Source organism: Camelus dromedarius, chromosome 6 (genome assembly GCF_036321535.1).
Source record: "Camelus dromedarius isolate mCamDro1 chromosome 6, mCamDro1.pat, whole genome shotgun sequence".
Taxonomy (NCBI): Eukaryota; Metazoa; Chordata; class Mammalia; order Artiodactyla; family Camelidae; genus Camelus; species Camelus dromedarius.
In genome coordinates, this window is record NC_087441.1 from 33,114,375 (window position 1) to 33,126,512 (window position 12,138).

At 39.8% G+C, this 12,138-nt stretch overlaps 1 protein-coding gene across 5 annotated transcripts in view; it reads right to left on the reverse strand.

Moving 5' to 3' along the window:
* Positions 1-1,157: 1,157 nt before the first annotated feature.
* Positions 1,158-12,138, reverse strand: part of TPD52L1 (TPD52 like 1) — a 78,097-nt gene continuing 67,116 nt past the window's right edge. For 2 of the 5 annotated variants that reach the window (XM_031456259.2, XM_064486718.1), the window contains exons 5-8: positions 10,906-10,920; positions 9,471-9,509; positions 6,400-6,460; positions 1,158-1,802 (exon numbers count right to left, since the gene is read on the reverse strand). In XM_031456259.2, coding sequence (XP_031312119.1) covers positions 1,674-1,802; positions 6,400-6,460; positions 9,471-9,509; positions 10,906-10,920 — 244 coding nt within the window. In that variant the 3' untranslated portion in view covers positions 1,158-1,673. Of the gene's footprint in view, positions 1,803-4,896; positions 4,979-6,399; positions 6,461-9,470; positions 9,510-10,905; positions 10,921-12,138 lie in introns of all 5 variants that reach the window. The other 3 variants (XM_064486720.1, XM_064486719.1, XM_064486721.1) reach the window with 3 other exon arrangements.

Sequence of the window (12,138 nt, forward strand, 5' to 3'; positions counted from 1 at the left end):
ATTATTTTCTACTAATTTTAATATTGTGTTTTCAGATTGTAAGACTGACACTATTGTATGCAGAAATAGGTTGGTGAAGGAAGATATTTGTTTATAGCACCATAACTGCATCTTCCAAATCCACGCAGTGTGCTGAATGTAGTCAAAGAGAAGATGGCAGTGAGTTTACAAAAGGTGACCAGGCAACTGCAGACTGGGCACAGAGAGACCAAGGACACACCATGCAGTGGGAGAGCAACACAGCTACAAGCCAGCTGGACGGGGTTTGGCTTCAACCACCAGGCTGGAAGGATAAATTAGGGAGAATGCCAACTCTTCTACTGGCAGGGCTCCTTTATCCACATTTGTCTTCTCTGGTTCAAATTTACAGCCCCATACCTACTGCTCCTAAGATCCCAAGCCTCAGAGATTATGCGGCCCTCAACAAACTTGATTTTCAGTAGGTGTACAGATTGTCCTACTCCATTAATTTGAATAGAATTTTTTAGGTTGACTTTATTTCACATATACCCACTTCTATTTAATAATAAGTTAAAAAATGAACAATGAACATAGTAACAATATAGATCTATATTATGTATATTACATGGATGATATATTATATATAACATGCAGTTGTATGTTTTATATATATTACTATATATTTAAATTGTGATTTTTTTAGTTAGTAGGTCTATTCTGTGTATATTTAAAAAAATTATCTATATGATGTATCTCTGCTATTTAATAACAAATGTATGTTCCCATTTAGAAGAAAAGAGAAACGTATGATGTGGAAGGTAAACGTTAGTGCAGAAATCTGATTGTATTAGTATATGCTTTTTTCACTCACGTGTGAGCAATTTGCAGACCAGAAGGGGTTGCAGAACTCTGCTTCCCCCATATTCTAGCTATTTCCTTTTCAGCTCTCCGTTGCCTATTTACTCAGTAGTTACCTGAGTTAACTACTACTCTACGTAGATCAGAGAAAATTTTAGAATTGGACATTGTTTCAGCATCCTAAGGTAGCTGAGGTTATAATTACTTACATAACCTCTCTCATGTTCACCAAATTAATAGAAGTTGATTTAAAGTAGCATCTGCAGTATCATAGCTACCACTTTTAAGGTCATCAACAGCCCCGAAGTGTAAAGAAATTAAGAATTCAAAAGTCATCATTAAAATCAATTATTTTAATTGCTGAAATAAACATAAGGAATTGAAGTAAGTGAGGGATATCACAAGCAATTTGATGAAATGTGCCCATTCATTGCTGGAGATGGTCAGAAAGAGCTCCATCCCGCGGAGAGAACTGAAAGGGGGTACTCAGCCTTCTAAGACATGCACTTCGTACAGGAGTCCAAGCAAAACTCATAGCAAATAATAGCTACGTTTTGGAAAATATGTTGAATTACACACAGACAAGGGCCATGGACAATTGTGTACCTGCTGAAGTCAGGACATTTTAAAAGATGACAGTCTATGAATAATTAAGTGTGACGGTCAGGTGGTCCGCCATCAACACAAATACAAATGAAAATCATTTAATTAAAATTTGAAGAGAAGCCATTTGAAGAACAGGGTCGAGGCCTGGGTCTTCCCAGTGGGATTTTGGTCTTGGTATCAGGATGCGGGCGGGCGGGCGGGCAGGCGGGGAGGGGCCTCCGGAGGCGGCGCAGGCGCAGGGGGGCGGCCTAGCACTGCAGCTCCTCCTCCTCGGGCCGCCGCTGGCCGCCGGCCGAGCTCTGCGCGCTGGCGTGGGCCGTGGAGCTGAGCACCTCCTCAAAGCTGCCTCCGCCGTGGCTCGTCCCGCCTACTTTCGTCTGAAAGGGGCAGAGACGCAAGGGCGCAATTAATTCTTGTATCTGCCTTGTTTTGTAAGAGCGATTACTTTCAAGTTCAGAAATGCATTTTTCCTTGAGAGGGGGTGCAAAAGATGTCCAGAAGTTAGTTTCCTTTAGCAGAGGGCTAGGATGTCATTCATATTTGGGTTCTGGGATTGGATTCGAAACTCTTACTTTTATACAACTTTATCAGCGCTCTCTTCATCTCCCCTACATCTGAAATTCTCAATCCCTTCTGGAGATGCTCCAGATCTGTGGATTTGCGCCATCTACGCAGCCACCGACTTCATAAAAACGGAACTGGGTATTAGAAAAATTCCCCCAATTTTACAAATGGATGAACGCCTCTAAGTGACTTCAGCTTAAGTTTTCAATTTGGGATTGAGCAACTTGAGAGTTGGAGAAGAATCATAGTTTAGGCACTGGTCACCTCACATCTTTCCAGGCAGTTGTCTTTATAGGCGGAACATCCCTTAAAATGTAAAGTTAAGATTCTTTGCGAGGCTCCCTTTCTGTGTACCTGTTATTGGCTAATAAGAATATAATCAGAAAGAAATCAATTACAATTAAGAAATACCGTTAAGTATTTTGAAAAATTATTTATTAAAAAAATCCTTTAAAGGACTATTCAATGGTCTACATGTAAGCTTATTTATGGTCACATTGGCCCTCCTTTAACCATTAACGATATGGAAAAACACTCTGAGAAAAAGAATGGTATAGAACAGATAATGTTGGCACTCCCAAAATGCTGCCTACACCTCACTGTCACCAAGGTGATCACTCACAAGGACAGAAACCACACTGAGGAATGTAGCTACTTACTGCCTGACCTGCCCTTTCTAAAACCTTAACCCGGGTTTAAAAGCAGGTCAACCATCGCAAATCACACACACGTTTTTCTCCCAGTCACTAAAACACTTCTCTGCCTCTGTAAATTCAGTTACTAAAGTGAATTTTTCCACTCTACTTGGGGTTGGAAAACTCATTCTGGAAAGTGACAGATTATAAATATTTTAGGCTTGGGAATCACATAGTCTCTGCCACAAATACTCAGATCAGCCACTGTAGAAAGCAGATGAGATAATACGTAAGAGACTGAACACGGTTGTGTTCTATACAGGCTGTATGTATGGACACTGAAATGGGAATTTCATGTAATTTAATTTTCATGTCATAAAATGCTATTGTTCCTTTGATTTTTTTCAGTCATGAAAAAATGTAAAACCACCATTCTTAGCCTATAGACCATTCAAAAATAGGCAACCAGCTGGATATGGCCCACAAGCCTTAGTCTGCAGACCTCAGGCACAGAGCATGGAGTTCTCCTCCACTCTGTGTTATCGCAGCCCTGGGAAGAAGCAGGGGGTTGGTTTCAACTATGTGATTTTTCACTCTGCTTATTTCTTTTCCGAGCAAGACAAGATTAATTCCATGTAATGGATTCTATTAATAGTTCCCATCCTTCTCTTTATTTGGATTCTCTTTTGCAACAGAAGTCACCCATGGTATCGAATTGGGTGAATACCAATGACTGATGTTTTCTTCTAGGTTTTGTTTTATTCTTCTCTTCTAGTTCTTGATTTCTCAAATCAAAATAAGAAAAATAAAGAAGGAGGGAACCACTTTGAAATAAAGCAATTAGCCAAGAAGGGAGTGGACTAAGGGGTTTCCTAACCATGTGGGTTGAATGACTGCACACTACAGTACTTCAGGCAAGGATCTGCTTAAGGAAAGATGTGAACAGTAAGCCTCTCCTGGACCCTTCCCTTCAAAATAGTTTTTCATCTAAGAATTTGTCACTTTGTCCCCAACATTATAATTGCTCTTTGCAAAAAAACAAAAAAACAAACAAACAAAAACCCCCAAAACCTTGAATTACTGAATTAGGCATCCTAATCTCTCATAATAAAATATCTGGTTGAAAGGACACAAAGAAACAGTAAGTATAATATATCTCGCCTTTTACTTTTTTATAAAGGTTTTTAATTCAGGTTTAATGTGCTCATCAAAAATTAGGTGCACTAAAAATATGTTCTCCTTGACACGAGTACAGAACAGTTTGGAAGGGATGTGGTTGCTCATGAATCACTGGAACATGGTAGAACGTTCCAAATATGGTTTCGTAGGAGCTGATTCTGGGTTTGCTTTCTGTTTGCTTGTTTTAGATTAAATAGAAATTGTGCTCATTGAGTGTACAGGTGACACCGCCCAAGATGTCAAGTAATACATTGGTGTATTAAAAGGATGCAGGCAGACAGGACCAAATTTTATATGATTATGAGGCTCTGGCAAGTTTTTCATGAAAAATCAAACCAGCTACACAATTGGGTATAAAATTTGAACAGTCCATTGTGTGCAAATACCAGATGGTGTGACAGACTGGGTGAGAAGATGGCAGGAACGGACCCCACTTCACTGCAGAACATTATTTCTAATAGAACACAAATATGAATACGGTTCCCTTTAAGTGGTGCTGGAAAAAAAATCAAACTTCAAGCAGTGTGTGTGAGTGGAAATACAGCATATAGACTTGCAAGGACGTTCACGCATCCTGACTGATTCACGAGTCACTCCCTCAGCTGGAAACAGCCTCAGGATCCTTAACTGAAGAAAGTTCTAAAAGTTTTGGAGAAGATTCAGAACACGGAAGTAAACTACGCAAAAAATACACTATATAAAGAAGGGTCAAACGTCTATTATTTAGTATGGAGATAAAGAAAAAGGAATGAGAAATTTGTGATTATTGAGGAAGTGGGAGGTTTGACACAAAACATGATTACTAGCTTTTCTCCATTGCCTGTGTGGGCAGAAAAAGAGAAACTAGGCATTGGCCGTGACAGGAGGTGGGTGGGATGTTACTCTTGTTAAATCAATGGACAATCATGCAGATACAGAATCTCCTTTTAGGAGTGCTTGACACAGGCTAGGATCCAGTCGGCAGGGTTAGATTTGTGCACGTGTGAAGGCGGAGGCAGGCTCTATGCCTTCCATCCCAAGAAAGTGAGAAAAGTGAGGGATTGAGGGTTTGGATCAAACACTTAGGATTTAACTATGTGAGCTGTGAGCTTACCAGAGTTTCCTAAAAGCAAATGAAAATAGGCTGTTCTTTATTCTTCTTTTGCTTCTTCATATTTCCTTCTTCCATAGATCACCTAAAAAGTACAACTTGTCCTACGTCAGAACTTGTCTCACAGCAGAATCCACCCTCCTTGGATTGTCTAAGGCTGAGAACCAAATGTCGAGTAATTCACTTCTAGGGTTTTTTGGAATCTTTTGTTTTGAAACGAGATATTTTGGCAAGAGGAATGTCTCTGACACTGCATCTCCCTCTCTATCAAAAGTTTTCCCTATAAATAGGGGCAGTTTCATGGCTCCTACTGGTCTCTATCCACTCAGTAAATGATAATGGGGACACACAGAGGAGTAAAAGTGCACAACCAGAAGCAACTGGTACATGGAACCCATGAAGGCATGATAAATGCTGAGTAATAATTTCATTCTTGGGCCTTAAACACCTAATCACAGGCCCAGTAAAGAGAAGACTATGTGAAAACCCTCCTCTAACGGGAAGGATCTTCCAGTTCAAAATTAGTAAGAGCACCTAGGATGTCGAGTAAGGATTAACTTACACCCTCACAGACTCTTGTCAGGCAGCACATGTAAGGGCCTGATTCAGAAGCAGCCAGTAATCAGCATGTGCCTGTATCTGCTTTGATCTGGTTAAAGATCACATCGTACTTAATTTTTCCAGTAATAGGAAAACACAGAATTGGATTGTATATGAAATAGTGCTAATGATATTAAGCTTAGGTGCTATCTTAAAAAAAAAAAAACTTAGTAGTATCAATGATTTTTTTTCCTGTTTTAAAAGTTCCATACATTTTAAGACTAGACTGATTTTATTTTTGCTCTTTTATCCCCTGTGGATGAACTTATCTATGCTCAAGCAATACATTCAATGAATATCTTTTAGCACCTCCCATACAACAGGGATACTTTCAGTTTATACCCAGGGCACAAATCCACTATTGCAAAATAATGCATTTTTTGACTCAGCTTTATTTCCTTCCATGACAACGATACCAGGCTGTGCTCAGTATGTGAGTGGAGTAAACAAGTCTAGGTGTTGACGGGTGGTGTATGGCAGCATAATGCCTGGAGCCAAGTTCATGTCCAAACCAGAGGAGCTCTGAGCTGTTACTGAATTTTCACTGACACTCTAAATTCAGAACTCACATATCCTTTGTCCTCTCCACAGTCATCTACCATGTATCTACTTCTTGGGGGATAGCATAAAGTTCCAACCAGCAAAGAGATGAACACAAACCCCAATTCACTTTAATGAATAATTCACTTCTGAATGGTTTGTACGAACAACGTTGTATGGATACAGCAACACCATTCAACGATGGTTTTGTTTATAGACTTATATGTGAAGAGGAGTGACTCTGTGCAAGGTTGCCTTCTTGGCTGCACCAAATGCTGGTAGCCCCACCTTTGGAACCAACAGCAGCAGTGACTAAGCTGTCCTGATTCAGTGAACCCAATGACACGAAATTCACTTCATCTGTACCTTAAGGCTTGTGACAGTGGTCTCAACCCTCTCCTCAAATGATTTGAAAGTAGGAGAATTCCTAAAATAGCAAAAAAAAGAAAGGTCAGCTCCAAAGACCTAGCTCTTAGCAACAGTGCTGTCTCGTGTTCTGCGCTTGTAAACATCCCCTCTGCACTAGAGCTGGTTGTTGGTTTGCCACCTCCTCCAACCGTGTTTTAAAATGTATTTCACTTCTACTAGGTTAGATTCAGAAACCATAACCTGATGTAGAATTTTTCTAAGTAAGATAGTCAAATACTCAATTATAGAATAAATAATACAGCATTCAGCAATGACAGAACTGTAATAATTCCATGGTGCACCATAAATCATTTCCAATACGTCCAAGGAGTGATAGCTTAATTTTTTCATTTACTAGTTAATTGTTTCTGTCATGACATTCCTTTCCCAACTCAGTTGTTTTGTAAACAACGGAAAGTCTACCTGAAGAATGTCAGTTGGAATTTTAAGTCATTTATTTTAGTGAATGTGAGATAAGATAGAAATATCTCAAGCTAAAAAAAAAGGTACATATGTTTTTAAAACTTTAAAGTTTTAAAAGTATTTTGTCTACATTCAGGAAGTACTATCTCTAAAAGCCAATGCTTTCATTATTTTAAATGGAAATACACTCATCATTTGTCTAATGCTTGATCAAAATGGTGTTATTACCATGTATTATATTTCCTCCCAAAGAATACACACTTATTTTTTCTTGCCAGACAGAAACCTTGAAGTTTACTGACATTTTATTTATGATTCATTCAGTGTGTTAAATAATCTATATATAATCTTGTTACTTTAATATTTAGATCTTCTGTTTGGTGCTTTTTGGTTTCCTATACTGGATTTGGCCACACATTACAATTTAATGATATCATTTCCATTAAAAATGATATCACCAAGTCCAACCAAGGAAACAGGAACTGAATTAAAAATGTGTCTTAAATCTTGTATTCACGTCAGCTTTCGGCAAAACGACTGTCATCATTTTCAGGTCAAAGAATGACACTATATTTGATAAGTCACTTGCCATTCTCTTTTGAGTGCAGAAGAAATAAAATAAAGGGATGGCCCACAGAAACTTCATAAGGGAGATGGTTATAAATATGGGCTTCATTGTATAGTGTGGGATGCAGCAGGGCTCTAATACCATTAAGAGGAAACTAATGTAGAGAATACGTTTTTGAATGCATTTGGCTTTGTGATGGATTGTCTCCCAGGATGCTGACGCTCCAGATGGTCAGAAATGCATTTGTAGTCAATGTACTGAACTCAGGCTGTATGAATTAACAACAGTGAGTTCAGAGTCTAAGCCTGGCATCACGTCTTGGATCTGATTCAAACATGAGTCAAATTCCTATGAGTAATCCTCCACAGTACCTACCTCATGGTGATATATGAGTGAAATTACACACGAATGTCTCAGAAGATAATTATTAGCACCACACTTCCAAGGCAAGTTTTATTTGGCCCAGCTGGTCACATGACTACCTGTCATCCATCAGTTACACAGGACCACAGTGGGCAGACAGTCCAGTATAATGGTTCATGGGTATATGTTAGTTGAGTAAAATCATTTTTTAAATCATTTTTTAAAAAGTTATTTCAGGCAAGCTCACGAGGGGCACATTTGACCTGTAAGTCACTAGATGGATTCCTGGTTCAGAGAGGAAAATCATATTAATTTTTTTTCAAGCTTTCTTTGGACACCCAGACTTAAAATTGAACAAGAACAGGCGCTCAGAGCCACAGGTTGCACTTAGTTTGGGTGTTCTTATGCTGGGGGAGCAAGTCATTCAAATAGGAACTAATAAGCAATCTGGAACCTATGCTCTCTACTTATTAGATTAGAGAAATCAAATGCTGTGCTTAAATTTCGAAAGTAACCGAATAACCCCAGTGTCGAAGAGACATCATTAGATATAATTAAACAGACTTTCCCTTAATTAAATTACACTAGAGTGCATGCTGGAGAATAGGGGGATACTCTTTATTCAGATTTAATCATATCATACACAAAGCCAGATCTATAGCACTGCAAGTGACCCTAGAAAGAATTCGGCTTCAGTGGTCTCAAATTATTTAGAGTAAGCGAACTCCCTCTAGAGGGTACTCACACCACAATATATAATACAAAGCAGGAGGGAGAGGCACAGTTCTGACTGAAGTGAGGGAGGGTCCCAGAGGCTCCCCTCCCACTGTGCCCCCGCGCAGCAGCCCAAGACAGCGCTGGGGGTCCTGGAAGCACCATGGGGAGAACAGCAAATCTGCTTCCAGGCTCTTATTTTAAATATAGTGAAACGGGTATCACTGAGGTGACCTTCCTGAGGCTGCCAGGTTCATCCTTAGCAGAACTGGGTTGCAACCTGCATCTTCTGATCTTCAACATAACATTCATTCCTCTACACTCTATTACTATTAGTGTGATTTTATCTGACTGTGTCACTGAGTCATGCCACCTAGAAGCAAGGAACATCTTTCTCGGGAGTTTTCATCTGACTAGTCATTTTAATGATATTTTTGCTCAACAGACACCTTGCCTTAATATATACCTTAAAAAACCCTAATGATGCCCTTTCTAGAACTGCATCCCTCTTCGTCTCCTATCTTTTCATTGAAACTCTCTCCTAGGCTTGCATTTAATTCTGTGGAAATAAAAGGGTTCCCACCTTGGCAAGTGTGTTCAGCATGTTTCAGGCCCTGTGCTAAGTGCTCTACCCAGGTTACACATCTCACAACAACCATATGAGGTAGGTCTCATTTCTCCCAGTATATGTGAGAGAGAATGGAGACTAGGCTCAGGTCACACAAAACAGGAGAGGCTGGGGTTAAGCTGGTGTGTCTGGGCAACAGCCAAGCCCATCACACCTGCAATACTTCTGCATGGTTGTCAGCCTTTCTTCCTGAGGGGCATCAAAAAAGAGAACAAGATAGGTCAAGGCACGTCCTTTCAGATAAAGGAGGAAAAAACCCCACAAAGTATCAATAAAGTAACACTTTATCCACTTCCTGCATTGATATTATGTAAAATAATTTACCCACATTACCTCATAGCAGGCATACTTATGGAATGGCGAATGGAGTAGCTTCAGGGCAAAAGAGAAAAAAAAAAAAAAAGAAAGAAAAAAGAAGATACAATATAAGTACATGAGAAACTCCTTACTCACAGTTTCAAAACAGCAATTTCAACTATCTGAAGTACCCCTTGCCCTCCCCACCAAGATGTTTGTTTCTGTTGGGCAGGACAGTCACGTCCAAAGGCATAAAGGAAGAAGAGATGGTCCATGGCTGCATATTATTTTACTTCCTGTCGTTCCCTTTAGGCAAGGAAATCCAGAGACTGCTTTCCCCCAGGTCAGCCCAACAGCCCATGAACATGTTCTCCTGGTCCAATTCCCTTCTCCTGTTCCGGAGACAGTAAGGGGCAAGGGATAGTGCCCATCAGGTAGAGCCAGGCAGCTAAAAGCTGCTCATTCCATCGTAGAGAAGCTCTCCAGAGGACTTGACGTAGTTAACATGAGCCAATCAAGGAAACCCGCCAGGTAGACACAATGTACACAGTCTGACCTGGGAGCAAGGCCTTCTGCATCCACCCTAGGGCATCTGGTACAAAGATCAACTTCTCTGAGAGCTCTAAGAGCATCAGCTTCTCACTCTATTAATCCTGTAGTGGCTGAGTCATCTTCCTTCTGACTGCCTGCCCGTTATTGCTATGTGAGTTCCACTCAGAATCATGCTGGGCGGAGGGAGGAAGCAAAATGAGGTCCATTTTCCTAGGTTAACATTCCCGCATCACACTTTCCAATACAGTCCCTCTCTTCTCCTGTAAGGGATCAAACTCATCACCTTCCCTGACAACACCCACTGAGGCCACTAGTAGGGGCAGCTCTTTAGTAGAACTCAGAAAGAGAAGGGCAGAGAATTCAGGGGATACCTGCAGTCTTACCCTAGACACTCCATTTAGAAGTCATGGGTGAAATATTTCCTCATAAATTACATTAAAAAAAAAGAATTACTAAGAGAAATCCATTAGAATCTTCAATCTATTTCTCTCTTTAAATACAGGCAGTTTTCTTAGGAAAAAAAATTTTTTTTAAATGAATATAAGATTCTACCTAAACGGAGGCTTTATTCAGAGACCTGGGACCGACAATTACACACTACAATCTGGAGAAAATAATTCCCTGTTTCTTGACTTCACTTTCTAGAAGTTTCATAAACAGACACAGCTCTCAATTACCACTTTCCTTTTCTCCTTCTCTCAATGTTAAGGACCTCTGCCAACGTAGGAAGGAATGATAAACACAGACTTAAATGGATTCAGATGCATTAGGTGCCCTCCACTCTGTAGCCCCCTCGGGTGAACCCTCTTAGGAAGATTCGGTTTTCTGACCGAGGCGCATCCACAGTGTGAAGGGAACAGCGGGCTGGGCTGGTGGGGGGTGCGGGCTGTGAGGGGCCCGGGGCGGGGGCAGCGCTTACCCGATGGAGTGAGACCTGCGGCCGGGGCAGCACAGGGGAGAGGAAGAGCAGGGTTAGTTAGCACGGCGGGATACGAGGAAATGCCCGCACTACCCGCCGTCCCGCTTTCAAGAGCCACCCCAAAATGAGAGGACTCCATTCGTTGCTTTTTTTGAGTCCACTGACTTTCTCGTCCTCACAATGACTTTACCAACCTGTGCTTCTCTCTGTCTTTCCCAAGGATCCTTAGAGATGCCTGGACTCTTACAAAGCCCTATGCCCCCTCCAAGATTGCATCTCTTCTAGATCACATGCAGTTGTAACACATTCACCGAGAAGTTCCAAGAAAGTGGAATTATCATTATAAAAATGATTCTAACAGCTTGCGTTTCTTGAGTGCTTTCATAAATGTGCCCTTATTTTAATTTCAGAGAAAACAGTTTGGTTAGGTAGCTATTAACAGTGTTACTCTACAGACCGAGAAGGAGGCGGAGCAGTTCCGTGACTGGGCTTAGGGAATGAGGCTAAAAGGAGAACCTTGCTCAGGAAATATTATTTATTTTTATAAAATATCTAAATTAAATCCTAACATTATGCTTTTCGTCCAATTATTAAAAGGCCCAAAGTCTAGCTTTTCAAAATCTGTTAAGTATTAACTTGTAATTATTTTAAAGAAAAACTGAGAGGTACTGTTTTTCTTCTCAGATATCTGAATTTTGCTGGCAACCTTTTTGAACAAGTTCAGAAATTTGTTCCCAGAATTCACAAAAGGATTTGATGGTGTAACTAACAAAATATAAAATAATATGATATTTTTAAACCAAAAAGAGGTTCAAAGTAAAATGCCTGCAATAAAATTTTTACATTTCCCTGCTATCATTTTTATAAATTGACAAATTAACTTAAATGAAAAAGTTAAAACTTACTAATTTTTCTCACTTGAGAATCCTTATCCTTATTATGTTAAACTTAAGCAATTTTCAAATACGACTTTTACGTATAGTATCTGTTCTAGTATAATTTAAAACTAAAAATTCTTTGTGGAAACTTGTCACTTTCACAGGGGCTTATCCTCATTTATATGTGAATGTTAGCTATTATAGTTTGAGAAAAATATAAGTCTACAAAATATTACAAGGCCATATTTGAATGTCTAGTAACATAAGCTCCATTTCCCAATATTTTTAGCTACAGTTTATAATGAAAGTGTTGTGTCCTCTGCACAGAGCAATAATTAATGAAAAGTTTGGAACT